The sequence below is a fragment of the Ornithorhynchus anatinus genome, chromosome 5 (assembly GCF_004115215.2).
Source record: "Ornithorhynchus anatinus isolate Pmale09 chromosome 5, mOrnAna1.pri.v4, whole genome shotgun sequence".
Lineage (NCBI taxonomy): Eukaryota > Metazoa > Chordata > Mammalia > Monotremata > Ornithorhynchidae > Ornithorhynchus > Ornithorhynchus anatinus.
In genome coordinates, this window is record NC_041732.1 from 70,079,512 (window position 1) to 70,094,575 (window position 15,064).

The 15,064-nt window shown below is 57.9% G+C and overlaps 1 protein-coding gene across 8 annotated transcripts in view; it reads left to right on the top strand.

Annotated features, from left to right (window-relative positions):
• Window positions 1-14,730, top strand: part of RERE (arginine-glutamic acid dipeptide repeats) — a 517,539-nt gene extending 502,809 nt beyond the window's left edge. For 5 of the 8 annotated variants that reach the window (XM_029066878.1, XM_029066885.1, XM_029066879.2 and 2 more), the window contains 9 exons: window positions 277-476; window positions 2,001-2,165; window positions 2,849-2,962; window positions 3,569-4,953; window positions 5,280-5,502; window positions 6,595-7,318; window positions 9,803-9,949; window positions 10,844-11,024; window positions 11,715-14,730. In XM_029066878.1, the coding sequence (XP_028922711.1) occupies window positions 277-476; window positions 2,001-2,165; window positions 2,849-2,962; window positions 3,569-4,953; window positions 5,280-5,502; window positions 6,595-7,318; window positions 9,803-9,949; window positions 10,844-11,024; window positions 11,715-11,748 (3,173 nt within the window). In that variant the 3' untranslated portion in view covers window positions 11,749-14,730. The remainder of the gene's footprint in view (window positions 1-276; window positions 477-2,000; window positions 2,166-2,848; window positions 2,963-3,568; window positions 4,954-5,279; window positions 5,503-6,594; window positions 7,319-9,802; window positions 9,950-10,843; window positions 11,025-11,714) is intronic. The other 3 variants (XM_029066882.1, XM_029066881.1, XM_029066884.1) reach the window with 3 other exon arrangements.
• The last annotated feature ends 334 nt before the right edge of the window (window positions 14,731-15,064 follow it).

The window sequence follows — 15,064 nt, forward strand, 5'->3', positions numbered from 1 at the left end:
CTGCCTCCCCCGTCCCCGTCCCCCGCCCCGGAACACGAGAGCTGCAAGAGGGGCAGGTGGCTGGTCCAGCAGACAAGTCCGAGTGCCATGGGCCAAGGAAGTGCTTCCAGCGGCCAGTGGCTGCCTCTGCTCAAACATTGCTCGAGTAGGCCCCGGCCAGTCTGCGCAAGTCCAGTGGGGGATGTTATGTCCTTCTTAGGTCCTCCATGTCCAGGGCCCTTTGCTCCAAACCACTCTCTCACCGGTATTTCCTCTTCCTCCCTTCCCCCCTTGAAGCCTCTAAAGACTGGCACCACGGCGGGCGTGAGAACATCTTGCTGTGCACCGACTGCCGCATCCACTTCAAAAAGTACGGCGAACTCCCCCCCATAGAGAAGCCGGTGGACCCCCCACCCTTCATGTTCAAACCTGTCAAAGAGGAAGATGACGGGCTCAGCGGGAAGCATAGCATGAGGACCCGGCGGAGTCGAGGCTCGGTATGTCCCCTAATGGCTGGCCTTGCCCCTGGGGCTCTCCCCTTGCCCGGCCTCCCTCCAACTCCCGGCTACCCCCGGTTCAGATCTCTACTCGGCCTGGGCTTCTCCTAGAAAGCGGCATGTCGTCCACCCCTGTGTATTTGAGAGATCCTGAAATGTGCTCCTCCTGGTGGTGTCTGGGCTGTCAACCGACGCCTTGCAGGCATGTGCACCACAAAAGACTTTGCTTGTGCTTGCTCACTGTCCAGTCCCCAGAAAGAAGAAAAAGTAACAAGTAACATCCCCAGTGTGCAGATGTGAGCACTGAGGCCCTGAGAAAAATCTTTCTGTTCCAGGTCACACAGGAAGACATTAACGGAATGGGCAGAGAACCCAGATCTTGGTGGCCTCTGGTTCACAGTTCCCACTGAAGGCTGCCTTGTGCCTTCCACAGAGAGTTGCAGAATTCAGAGCGCTGCCCATTTCTGGCACTTGGGGAATTGTTTCTGTGCACAGTTCTGTGCTGGTTCCTGGACTCTCTCCAGACCCCTTCATTCCTTTTGTTTTTCTATTTTCCATACAGAGTGTAGGGAGTTTTAAGAAAGAAAGCCCTTGACTTAGGGCAATAGGATCTCTTGGTCTTGATCCCCACCCCTAAGTTTCTCTTTAAGCTTGTGTGAGTGCTCTTCTCTCCCTTTCTCCCTCCCTATCTCCCTCTCCCCCACCCCGCCCTCTCTCTCTCTCTGTGTCTCTCCCCCTCTTCTTCTTTCCTTCCCTCTCTCTCCCTCCCTCTCTCCTTCCCAATCCCTCCTCTCCCTCTTTCTTCTCCCCCCCCCTTTTTCCCCTCCTCTTTCTATTCCCTCTACCTTCCCCACTCTATTCTCCCTCGCCCCCCCACCTTTTTTTGGTCAGAGGTCAGGTAGTAGATTTGTTCCTCGCCTCCATCTCCTCCTTTGCCTCCCGCCTACCTGGGACCTTGGTAGGGCTGCTCAGAAGCCCTGTCCGCTCAGATTGGCTCTTGGCTTCTCTGACAACCGCCCAGCATCCACCCAGCTGCAACATTAGGAGGGAACAGATGAAACTGCATTAATTATTGCCACGTAATCTCCTCCAAGCCCTCGCTGTTGTGGCAGAAACAGACTGGAGCTATTATTGGTTTTTAAGGATTGAGCCATGTTACTTGACAGCCTCGTCTCTTTGGGTCACTTTGGTCCCTACCTGGCTGATGGAGGAGACTTGGGAGGCTAGGGGAAGTTTCCTTTGCTGCCGACGAGGCTGTCGGCCGTGGGTCCTGGTGATTCCGGTGGGCGCTGTGTCATAGTGAGCCAGGCCTGATGAGAGTGGGGTGGGGGTTTCTGTCCTCTGAGCAAGAGCAGGGAGCGCTCCCAGACAGAATGAGAAGTGGCCTCCTAGTTGGGTCTCATTTTGCTCTCAGTAATACGTGAGGCGGGGATTCCCCGAGTAGCGTCTGAGGGCCCGGGAGAGAGGAGAGGACCGGTGCCCGTAGTTGAAAACCCAACCTTGGTGGGTGTGTTTTGTGGACAGCAGATGTCTACACTACGAAGTGGTCGGAAGAAGCAGCCAGCCAGCCCCGATGGTAGAGCCTCCCCCATCAACGAAGACATCCGATCCAGCGGTCGTAACTCCCCCAGTGCCGCCAGCACCTCCAGTAATGACAGCAAAGCCGATTCGGTGAAGAAATCCTCCAAGGTAGGGCCTGGAGGGGAGCCTCTCTGTCGTCCGGGTGCATGTCTTCTCCTGCGCGAGCTCTGACTCTGTTATCTGGGTGGGAGGCGTGAATTTGGATCGGCCACCAGGCCAGGGCCGTGGCTCTGAGCTCAGGTGCCCGTCTCTAGGTCTGGTTCACTGAAGGAGGCCCCCATCCGCAGGGTAGTGTCATTTCCATTCTAAACATTGTGCCCTGGAGGCAGGTGGTGCCTCGACTTGTCAGTTGGGGACCGGTTGGAGGCCGTTGTCGGACGTTCCCTCAACCTTCAAGGAGCAGAGGCTGAGGCCTTGAGCTAGCTCCCCTACAGGTAGGATCAGTGAGGGAGCAGTGCGGCTTGGCGTTGGAGGCCGGCAATTCTCCCCATTGGGTGGCACTGTGCGGAGCGGTGGTTCAATTTAGCCTCGCAAGGAGCACTGTCGACTTAGTGGAGCACTGATGAGAAACATGGTCGCTTTCCCCACCCCAGTCAGGCCCCCATTGAGCCCACCTCAGCCCACAGAGCGCCACACCCTTTACCTGTTCCGTGCCCAGGATACTATGGCACCCTGAAGGAGAACAGTGAGGCCTCTGGACTCTCTGAGCCATTTCCCTCTCCCAGAGAGGGGAGAGCCATAAGGCCCATGCTTGTATCTGAATCGGATCCGCTGTGTTTGCCACTCGGCAGAAAATAAAGGAGGAGGCTTCTTCACCCCTGAAGAGCACCAAGCGGCAGCGAGAGAAGGCAGCGTCTGACACCGAGGAGCCCGAAAGAACCAATGCCAAGAAATCAAAAACCCAGGTAAGCCCTTCACACCCCTCTGGGCCCTGTTCCCATCTCCTTCCCCGCTCTGGGCCCCCCTCCTCAGGGGAGGCAGAGAGAATCCTGCCCCTCATAGCAGAGGCTTCTCTTTTCCTAGAACTGCCTCCCGCCCCCGGCCCCGCCTATTTGTTAAATTGGCCTTTTTTTAGGGAAAGGGCTCTCCCAGGCCTCGGGCGTGGTTGCAAGGGAGGGATTCAACTGGGACATGGGTCTCAGACCATCCAGTTGACATCAGCATTGCCAATCCGAGCACTCCACTAGGCTTGGGCCCGGACCTGAGGTCCCTGAGCCCCTTCTCTCTTCCCACAGAGTGGGGCCAGAGAAGGCAAGCTGAGTCTGCCCCAGGGCAGGGGCCTGCTCAGTCTTTGCCCGCCCACCAGAGAGGGGCCGCTGAGCATGTGGCTCAGCCTGCAGCACAGGTCCAGTGGTGGGTGGGTGAGGAGAGAGCAGTAACAGCACCTGGGGACCCGGCTCCGGCCAGTGGAGGCCTTTGTTGGCGGCAGAGGGAGACCGCGTCGCCCATGGCAGCAGCACTGGTAACCCCTCCTCTGCCTCTGTGTCTCTCCTGCTGTGTTCGCCACTCAGGAGATCAGCAGGCCCAACTCCCCGTCAGAAGGTGAGGGCGAGGGGGAGGGGGAGAGCTCGGACAGCCGAAGTGTCAACGACGAAGGGAGCAGCGACCCCAAGGACATCGACCAAGACAACCGGAGCACGTCCCCCAGCATCCCCAGCCCCCAGGATAATGAGAGCGACTCGGATTCCTCAGCCCAACAGCAAGTGCTGCCTGCCCAGCCCCCGGGGCAGCCGGCCCAGAATGGCCCCACTCAGGCCCCGCCCTCCACCCCTCCCGGGGCAGCTCAGCTCCCGGCCCCGGGCCCCGGTGCGCAAGGCACCCCGGCCCCTCCGCAAGTCTCACCGGTCTCGACGGCGGCGCCTCAGCCGCCTGGTCAGCCCCAGCCTCCGGCGCCGCCCCCACCCCATTCTCACATCCAGCAGGCCCCGGCCCTGCACCCTCAGAGACTGCCCTCGCCACACCCGCCTCTGCAGCCCCTGACAGCGGGCCAGAGCCAGCCCCCGGCCCCAGTCTCGTCGCAGCCGCACCCGCAGGCCCCGCTCCACGGCCAGGCCCCGCCCCTGCCTCACAGCCTGCAGGCCCAGCCCCTCCTGCAGCACCCAGGAACCCCGCAGCCCTTCCCCCTCCCGCCTCAGGCCTCTCCGTCTCAGGTTCCGCTCCCGGCGTCCCAGGCCCCCGCCCATCCGCACGCCCCGCTGCCGGGGCCGGGCGGCCAGCCGGCCCGAGAGCAGCCGCTGCCGCCCGCCCCCATGGCGATGCCGCACATCAAGCCCCCTCCGACCACGCCCATCCCCCAGATGCCCACACCGCAGGCCCACAAGCACCCACCCCATCTCTCGGGCCCGTCCCCCTTCGCCATGAACTCCAACCTGCCCCCTCCGCCCGCTCTGAAGCCCCTGAGCTCACTGTCCACTCACCACCCGCCGTCGGCCCACCCGCCCCCCTTGCAGCTGATGCCGCAGAGCCAGCCGCTGCAGTCCTCTCCGGCTCAGCCCCCGGTCCTCACCCAGAGTCAGAGCCTCCCGCCGGCGGCAGCCGCGGCAGCAGCGGCCGGCCATCCCTCCTCCGGCCTCCACCAGCCGCCCCCGCAGCCGCCCTTCTCTCAACACCCGTTCGTGCCCGGGGGCCCACCTCCCATCACGCCTCCCTCTGGGACCTCCAGCACTACGCCCCCCTCGGGGGCCGGCACCCCGGCACAGCCCACCTGTTCTGCCTCGGCGGTGGCCTCCAGTGGCAGTGGGCCTGTGGTGACACCTTGCGCCATGCCACCCATCCAGATCAAGGAGGAGGCCCCCGACGAGGCTGAGGAGCCCGAGAGCCCTCCGCCTCCTCCGCGGAGCCCATCCCCTGAACCCACCGTGGTGGATACACCGAGCCACGCCAGCCAGTCTGCCCGGTATGTATGCGTCAGGGCCCCGAGGCACAGACCGGCTCGACGCCAGCTCTCTGGGAGAAGGGGAGCTCCGGGTCGCCGGCGCTGTGCCCTGGTGATTTGGGGAATCTAGAGTGTAGCTTCCCCAGAGCAGCCCTGCTGTTCCCCTGGGAGCATAGCACATCCCAATGAACTGGTGGGGGGCACAAGGGGTGGTCGTTGACCCCGTCCCACAGCGGGTTCCCCCGAGCTCGGGCCAGCCCGTCAAACGTGCTGCTCTCGGGCCCGACATCCTTCCACCATGGCCGGCTCCCACTTCCCAGGGTCACAATGTCTTCTGTCAACCGCAGGTTCTACAAGCACCTGGAACGGGGCTACAACTCTTGCGGGAGAACCGATCTGTACTTCATCCCCCTGGCGGGATCCAAACTCGCCAAGAAGAGAGAGGAGGCTAGCGAGAAGGCCAAGCGGGAGGCCGAGCAGAAGGCGCGGGAAGAGCGGGAGCGGGAGAAGGAGAAAGAGAAAGAGCGGGAACGGGAGCGAGAGCGGGAGAGAGAGGCCGAACGAGCAGCGGTGAGTGCCCGCCCATTCGGTTTAGTTAGGGTCGGGGCAGCATGGAACTCAGAGTCCCACCCAGGGCGCTGGATGCTCCGAAAGACGTAATCCCCCTCCGTAGGAAGTGTCTGAAATGCTCTCTTAGCTGGATGCTGCTGTTGATGGGGGCAGTATCTCTGGGTTGGGGATAACAATCGAGAGTGAAATCAGCGGCTTTTCTTAGTCATGTCTTCATTCTGGTCTTTCCCGCTGGCGCGTTGGCGTTTGTGAGCCTGAGAGAAGCAGTGGAGCAGGCTTCCCGGGGAATCACAGAGCAGCTGCCAGCCCCGGGAGTTTGGAGGCCCTCCGTTTCCGTTCTCAGTCCTGACCCCGTCATCCCTTCCTCCGGCATTTGTGGTGACTGGGAAACGCAGGACAGTGGCACAGGCTGGAGAAGGGGCTGGGACGGGGACTGGAGTATTGCCCCTCTGCCTGATGGGAAACACTTGCTCGGGACAAGCGCTGCTGACAGCCGGTTGCGCGTCAGTTGCTCTTTAACGAGAATGAAAGGGGTTCTCCCCACTGCCTCTCACTGGCTGGCATGTGGATTTCCCCAATCCGATGAGTAAGTTGCCGCCCATCTGGAGCTACCGGCTGGGTTAGGGCTCAGTTGTACATCCGCCCTCGACCTCCTGATTCCCCCTACATGGCGGGTTCCCATCTGTCCTCTCCATCCTAAAAACCAGCCCCTCCCTCAGAGAGTCTCCTGAGTCGGAGAGGAGGTGGTGTTGATAGGGGCGGGGCCCACCCGTCTCCTGTGAGCCGAGTTGGTCCATCTGCCCTCTTGGGCCAGCGGGTCCAGCCAGGGAAAGAGCTTTAGTCCCAGCCTCTGCCTCCAGCTCCCCGGCTGAAGACTCGGGTGTTGGGCAGTGGATGGGGGAGTGTGCCCCCATTGATGCTGTTAAGCTGATAGTGGCAGAACCTCCTCCATTCTCCTCGGGCAGACTCTCTGCCCCTCTCCTCCCATCATCCCGATCGGGGCTGCGTCAGTTGCCACTCAGTCGGCGCATAGCCATGGGTGGATGCTCTGTCGCCCCGCCTCTGTCTGACCGTCCCCGACTTTTCCCGCAGCAGAAGGCATCCAGTTCCTCTCACGAAGGCCGCCTCGGTGACGCTCAGCTCAGCGGCCCGGCCCACATGCGGCCCTCCTTTGAGCCGCCCCCGACCACCATCGCCGCCGTCCCCCCCTACATCGGGCCCGACACCCCCGCGCTCCGGACTCTGAGCGAGTACGCCCGCCCCCATGTCATGTCACCCACCAACCGCAACCACCCCTTCTTCGTGCCCCTGAACCCCACCGACCCCTTGCTGGCCTACCACATGCCCGGCCTCTACAACGTGGACCCCACCATCCGGGAGCGGGAGCTCCGTGAGCGGGAGATTCGCGAGCGGGAACTCCGGGAGCGGGAGTTACGGGAGAGGATGAAGCCAGGCTTCGAGGTGAAGCCCCCCGAGCTGGATGCCCTGCACCCTGCCACGAACCCCATGGAGCATTTTGCCCGGCACGGCGCGCTCACCATCCCCCCGACGGCCGGACCCCACCCTTTTGCTTCCTTCCACCCGGGGCTGAATCCCCTGGAGCGGGAGAGACTGGCGCTGGCAGGCCCCCAGCTGCGGCCTGAAATGAGCTACCCTGATAGACTGGCGGCTGAGAGGATCCACGCCGAGCGCATGGCCTCGCTGACCAATGACCCGCTGGCCCGGCTGCAGATGTTCAACGTGACGCCACACCACCACCAACACTCGCACATACACTCTCACCTCCACCTCCACCAGCAGGACCCCTTGCACCAAGGTGAGCTCGGGCATCCCTGGGATGGGAGGCTCTGTTGGGCGCTCAGCTGGGGAACCCTGTTGCCGTGGGAGGACAGAGGGCAGAGGTGCAGGTGCCTGCCCTATCTGCAGGAGAGGAGCTCCCTATCGGGGGTAAGGGAACGGTCCTCCCTGGGCTGTGGGAGGCATGTGCTTGGTGACCTGACTGGGTGCCCAAGCTGGCTCACTGTGATGGGCCCAGGGGCAGTTCAGGGCTCCGGCGCAGGACCCCTCCCCGTGGGACAGTTGGGGCCCAAGCAGTAGAGACCGATAGAGAGGGGCTGGAGGTGTCAGCACTGGGTCTTAGGAAGAAGCAGCATGGTGGAAAGAACCTGGACCTGGGAGTCAGAGGACCTGTGTTTTAATCCTGGCTCTGCCACTTGCCTGCTGCCTGACCTTGGGCAAGTTGCTTCACTTCTGAGCCTCAGTTCCCTCATCTGTATAAATGGGGATTCATTATCTGTTCTCCCGCCTACTTAGACTGTGAGCCCTATGAAGGACTTGATGATCTTTCATCTACCCCAGTGCTTAGTTTAGTGCTTGGCACATAGTAAGCGCTTAAGTAAATGACACAGTATTATTAATTAAGAAGCAGAGAGGAATTCTCCCTGCGGGGTTCTGGAGGAGGTGGCGGCGCTGCTTCCTCTGATTAAAGCACAGTTTGTGATGGAAGGCTCGAGAAACCTCAGCTCAGTTTTCTCCACCAGGCTAGATGAAGTAAGGTAGTCTCATTACGCTACCCCTAGCCAACAGCGAGGGTCCCCAGGGCACAGCGGGTTCAGTTGGCAATACCCTGCCACCCGCTTCCCTCTGAAGGACCCAGTTGTTTAAGGAAGGAAAGCAGGGCCGAGTGTCAGGGCCCCTGGCCCGGTCCTGGCCCCAGCAGTTTGGGATGGTCTCCAAGAGCTATTTCAACCCCATTTTACAGATGGAGAAACTGAGGCCCTTAGCCAGGCCAGAGGCGACTTCAGATGGTGATGGTGTGGCCAGTGGGCGGGTGCTCATGCAAAGAGAGTCCCCTCTCAGAGGGGCTTTCCCAGCCTAGGCAGGAGCCCAAACAGTCGGTCCCCCAAAGAGAAGTCCCAGCAGGTGACCCCCAAGGCAGCGGGCAGGCCAAGAGTTGGCCAAATGATGGTCTTGGGCCCTTTTTCGTCTGAGAGTCATCAACTTTCAGATGGTAGCATTTAGTGGCAGAAATGGGGGAATTGGAAGCAGACCCCGAAGCTGGTCTGGGCCTTGAGAAAGTAGCTGCATGAGCAGGGAATAATCGAGCTCTGTTGCCCTCTCCTAGCTGATCCATGAGCTCCTGGTGGCAGGAGGGCCCAGTCTTTGGTGTCTCTGTAGCTTCTTCCGGGCAGCGACTTGTCCCGAGCAGCTGCCACAGGGGAAACGCTCGCCAAGCTAGAACAGCGGCATGCAGTTTTCTCAGGTGGCACTTGGAGAGGCCATGGGTGCCCCGGAGTGAATTCTCTGCCACCAGCTAAGAACCAAGGTGCCTCCTAGCAGCCCTAAGGGGGGCCAGGTCCATCCCCGTCTCTCCAGCTCGTCACCCTATTACGATGAGGAAGAGAGGAAGCCAAAAGTCAAGCAAACTCTAAGGCCTCAGGCTGCTTCCTCTGGTTAAAGCACAGCTCTGTAAGGAAGGCTGGTGAAAGCTCAGCCGAGTTTTCTCCTCCAAGTTTGGTGAAGTGTTTAGATGAATCCTAAAGGCCCCTAAACAGCTGCCCCATGGGCAGGGGATTCAGGCAGCAGCAGCCAGGAAATGTGCACATGGGCGTGGGTAGCAATGGCCTGGGGGTCAGGAGGCCCTTGGCCCTTGGGGGTCCTTGGCTTCCCTGGGCCAGAGTGGAGGAAAGCTGAGACCAGTGCCAAGGGGCTCCGAGACCCTTGCAGAGGAGCTTCCGGTGCTGTGGCTGATGGTCCTGGCAGCAGTCACCCGGGTCTGTCCCTTCAGCCAAGAATGGCGGAGAAGTGGGACCAAACTGCAGCCCCCCAAGCCGCCCTGCCGGGGGCGGGAATGAAAACCCAGTCAAAGCTAGAGTCCGTGCCCACGGGGCTGTGCGTTAGCAGCGAGGGATGCAGAGCCGGAGGCCTGTGCCAAGCTGGAGTCCGGGCTGTGCCGCCCTGTCCTGCTCTGCCCTGCTCTGCCCTGCTCTGCCCTTTGCCTTGAAGCAGTTGGCTCGTCCTGCATCTGGGCCAAAAGCGAGGGCGTGGGCAGCTCGTGCACAGGCGTCCTGGCTCCGATGCCCATTGACTCGTCCCGTTGCTTCCAGTCCCTCCGGGCCATTAAGGCGAGCGGGTTCGTGTCTTTGCTAAAACAGGTTGGGGTGGGGCCCCGGTGGCGTACGCTAGCTTTGGTGACTTAAGGCCAGGGCAGGAGATGGGCCCCAGCCTGAGGCCTCGAGCCATTGGCGGCCAGCTTGCTCCAGTCCCTCACAGCTACGCTTGGTTTCCCTCCCCTTTCCAGGTTCGGCAGGACCAGTGCACCCGCTGGTGGATCCCCTGGCGGCAGGCCCTCATCTGGCCCGGTTCCCCTACCCTCCTGGCACCCTCCCCAACCCTCTGCTGGGACAGCCGCCCCATGAGCACGAGATGCTCCGGCACCCTGTTTTTGGTGAGAAGCTGCGCTGTGCTTGCGTAGGGGGGCCGACGGTGGGGCGCGCTGACCGCAGGGACTGACCACCGGGGCCGGGGAGCAGGCAGGTCTGGACAGTACACCTGAGCTCTTGGCTTCACTCTACCTCTGACGTACTCTGGGAACCAGAGAGGTTGCCAGAACCAGTTGCTTCCTCTGTGAAGGGAAGGTGCTCACTCTTGCTCCGGGCCCCCAGCAGCATGGTGGGAAAGGTTGGCATGGATGAGGTCGTAAGGGCTCTTACCATCTCTGAGGAGACCCAGATGCTGCCAGGGTGAGGGGCAGCAACAGTGGTCCTGGCTGGCCTCACTGGCTTCTTGTATGCAGGAAATGTGTTTATTGTTGTGCTGCACCCTCCCAAGTGCTTAGTACAGTGCCCTGTACACACTAAGCACTCAGTAAATTTGACTGATTTGGGGTTGGGCGGTGGCAGAGGTCTGTTATACTGTTGTATCGTACTCTCCCAAGTGCTTAATATAGTGCTTTGCACACAGTAAGCACTCAATAAAAGTGATTGAGAGAGTCTCCAACAGAAGGCCTTGGCCAGCCAAGATGGCCTCCAAAGACTCCATTAGCCACCTCCTGTCAAGTTCATGGCCTGTGACCTGTCCACGGGGCTCTTTCAGGAGCTCAGACACTGAGATGCAGTAGATGTTAGCGTCCCCAGCTGTCAGAAGATGTCCCCATCCTGGAAAGGGACAGGGTTTCTTTTGAGGTGAAAGGGCACACCAGACTACTCCTCACAAGTTTAGGCAAGGGTTAATGGGTTCTCCCATGACCATTTCACTCCTCCTGGGAGTGGAGCTGTTCCCGTTCTAATGGTTTGTGTATGTGTATGCGCACGCTGCACATGTGCATGCTTGTGCCCTGCAGGCACCCCTTACCCCCGAGACCTGCCCGGGGCCATCCCGCCGCCGATGTCAGCCGCCCACCAGCTGCAGGCCATGCACGCCCAGTCGGCGGAGCTGCAGAGACTGGCCATGGAGCAGCAGTGGTTGCACGGGCATCCTCACATGCATGGAGGACACCTACCGAGTCAGGAAGATTATTACAGGTGAGAGATCTAGTCACCATCAGCCCCTGGGTCCCCCTAGCCCCTTTGGCTCCTGGTCTAGGCGGCCCAGGTGCCACCTCCATCATCTCTGGGCCTGGGTTTGAGCGTGGGGGAGGACGAACAACCCTGCCCACCGGGACTGTGTCACTCTTCCTCCGCCACCTGACATCACCCCAACCCTACCTACTACCTTGAGCAGCCCACTCAGTAGCCCCAGTGACCAGCCACCAGAAGGGAACCGGGCACCTTTAGACCTGCCCGGCCCGGCCCTGCCCAGTGGGTGACATTTCAGGAGCATCGAGCTGGACAGTTTCCATCAGTGATGGGAAAAAGAGGCTTGAACTGCCGGAGCCTAGGCTAGACATGGCTTTGTTGCCTGGTCCCTTGGGTTGGGACAGAAAGGACAAGGGAGCAGATTTTTCACTGCCCCTTGGTGGAGGAGATTCCGAGCAGTCCAGCTCCTGGCCCAAGGAGCACTGGGTTTCAGGGATGAACGAGCAAGGTCACCCGGCGGGGGGCTTGGGTCCGCCACTGACTGTTCTCTTGGCCGTCCTAGCCTTTCACTCCCTTTTTGGGGTCCAGTTTCCCACCACAGTCTCCCGGTCCTCTCCTCTGGCTCCCCTTCCAGGCCGCTGCCACACAGCCTCTCTTCCCACTCTAACTAAAATCCAACTTCTCTTTCTCTTTCAGTCGACTGAAGAAAGAAGGTGACAAACAGTTGTAATAAGTTATTTATTTGTTAGCGCTGGCTGCAGAATCCCCAGTCCTTTGGGAAGAAATGGGACTTTTAACATACAGTAGGAGCTGCAAAAGCAAAAAGAATATCTTCTAAAGATTTCTTTATATATTAAAAAAACAAACACCACCACTAGACACTTATCCACATAATAGTGTTCGTTTGTAGAGAGGGTTCTTCACAACTGGTTTGGGCCTCCCTGCATGACTGCCTCTTTCGACATGTGGAGCAATCTGAGAACCACTCTGTCACCAGGCGAGGGAGTTGAGTTGGGGGCGTTGTTTCCTTTCTCCAACTTCCTTTCTGTTTGGTGGGTGGGGAGCTAGAGTCTGAAACCCCCCCCCCCCCCCCACCCAACACCGTCACAGTCCTCGAGCCTGTGCAGAGACACTCAGCTCCACAGGTCCCAGCGAGAGCCTAGACAGAATGTGAATTTGGAATCCAAGAGCTATGATAAAAAAATCGACTTTTATTTTAATACATTGTAGGGAGATCTTCATAATTTTAAAGAGAGCTCAGTTCAGCGGCATGGCTTTTTAAGTCTGTAAATAATTTTAAGACAAACAGGTGTTTTGTTTTTTTCTCCACAAACTATTCTGATATATTTTTTCCAGCCACGTCACTAATCGTGAATTCCTACCTGCTATTGACAGAATACAGAGTTGATTTTTTAATAAAAAAATATAATTATCCCTTTAATTAAAGGGACTAGATGGGTGTTCACTAATAAATGGACAAAAGCTTGGAATTTGGTTTGGTAGCAGCAGTTAGCGTTCAAGGGAATGCAGGGATAACTTAGATGAACTTTCTTTTTGTTTTGCTTCTTGTTTCTTCTATCCCTTCCCTTCTCTCTCCCTTCCCCTCCCATCCCTTTTCCTCTCCTCTCTCTAGCCCACTCCTCTCCCCTCTCCCCTCTCCTGGCCAACAGAGCAGGCCCTCGGCATCCCCAGTAATTCAGGGGCTGAATTTCCATGACCCCATAAATGCCCAGAGGCTGATGGCCTTCCTCATTGTCCAAATTTGCATCAGCCTTTAAATTTCTCCACCTGACAAAACAAGAAATCTGATCCAAAACCCAAGCTTAGAAGGAGTCTGACTGTTTGCTCAAGATAGATATCTTGGGTTCTAAGTTGCCTTTTAGGGCTTTTTATGTTGTACAATGAAATGGACTCATTTGATGGGTTTAGATTGGAATTCCATTTTTTCTTTGTGTCTCTTCCTCCACCCCCACCCCCACACACACATTCTTCCAGCTATTTAGGCAGTCCAGAGGTGGGGGTTGTGGGTCGCATCACTTTGGACATGGTGAGGTTTGAAGGCCAGTAGAAGCATTTCAGCTCCAACCTAGAACAGCTGGACCTTGGAGATGGTGCAGGTCAAACCGGTGTCCTGTAGATGGAGCAGACTTTGTCCCAAGATAACATACAACCCTTCAGAAACCACAGAAGCAGTCCACAGGCTATGGCAGCAGCAGGTCAGACCTCTATGGGCTCCGGTGCTTGCTCCTGGATCCATCAGAAGCCCCTCTGCCTGCTGCCCTTTGATTTTTCCCACCTGGGCACTGTTTACTAAAGCAGAAGGTTGGGGAATTAAATCCAGGAGGTGCCTGCACTTGCTGCTCAGGTTCATTCATTCTCTGTCACACTCCGTCTTTCGGTCTCACTCTCTCACCCTCACTGTCCACTTTCACTCTCGCTCAAACTCTTAAGGGCTGTAGACTGTTCTTTGTGGTGGTTGTGTCACAGAACTGTGTTGGGCCATGGCAGACAAAGCTGTAGTTAACCATTCATGCTGTGGAATACCTGGCCAGTGACCAGCCACAGAGTGGGGAAGAAGCAGTTGCCAACCCCTTGACCCAAGCCCCGTGGTGACCAGTGGGGGCAATAGTTGCTGGGTCTTGGTTCCGTCTTGAGGTTGTGAAAGTGAATCGGACCGTCCCGATTCCTCCCGTCCTCCTGGCCACAGCCGCAGTGTTGGCAGGGAGGAGCTGGAGCTTATTTCTGTTCAAACTGCTTTTACCTTTTTCCGCCTTATTCCGTTTCTATTTTAACCTCCACTCCTTGGGGAAGGTCACTCCAGATGAGGCCTCCTCCTAGGGAGGCCCGTCAGCATTCGGAATGGAAATTTAGGAGCTTCTGGGGGCAGGGTTGATATGACACCGTTGTTGGGCTGTTTGGCCGATTCTCCTGAGTCGCAAAAGTGGCTTGTCACCCCCGGGATTAGGGGAACCAAGGAACACTCCTCTCACCCACCTTGCTGCTACCTGCCATTTCTCCCCCACCCCAACCCACTCTGTCATTTCCTCTGGAGCAAAGGAATCCTATGGGCTGTTCATTCTTTGACTGTCTTCGCTCCTTCCCTCCCTCCTTCCCTGCTTCGCCCAAACTTCTGAAGTAGAGTGTTTCACTAGCTGGACTTGAATAATGTCATAAGCTGAGAAGTTTGGTCCTCCAGCGTTTGAACCATTGTTCAGCGTTATCCACCTTATTTATTTATTTTCCTCCCCCTGGATCTTTCTCCCAACTTGAGACCGAAGCTCCGTGCTTCTCCCTGAGCCCTGCGCCTGCCAGCTGATTAGCTACAGTTTGATTTGTGTCGGCCCCAGAGCCCTCCTATGTGTGGTACCCTGTTAGAGCAACACAGACACTGTTTCCTTTGGCCTCCCCACCCCCACCTCCCCCTTTCGTTTGAAGTTTTTGTTTTGCTTTTTTGTGTTTTGAACGTATCTTGTTCAATGTCGTCAGGTCGAGCTTCTTGTTTTCACTGCAGCATAAGCAGAGTGTACATTCTGGTTTGCTACATTTATATATATCTTGAAGCTTAATGTATATATGAGTAGTTTGCCATGAGATAACACAGTGTAAACAGAGTAGAAACCCAGAAATCGTGACTTCTGTGTTCTCTCCATTTGAGTATTTTGTAATTTTTTTGAAATATTTGTGGACATAAATAAAACCAAGCTACACTACAGCCACCCGGCACTGGCCGGTGGGATGTGTGTCTCATTCCTGGGAGGGGAGGGGATCGGCCTGAGGGGCGGCAGCTGAAACCTTCAAACCTTGTGGGGAGCATCGGGCGGCCCTGAGAAAGGTGACCCCAATCGGTGGTGACCTAGGAGGGGAGTCCATCTTGGAGTCACAGGCACTGGGTGAGGACAGTTGGTCTGTTGATATCATCATCATCATCATTATTATTATGATATTAAGTGCTTACTGTGTATCAAGCACCTTTCTGAGCTCTGGGGTGGATACAGGATAATCAGGTTGGACAAAGTCCCTGTTCCACTTAGGGCTCACAGTCTAAA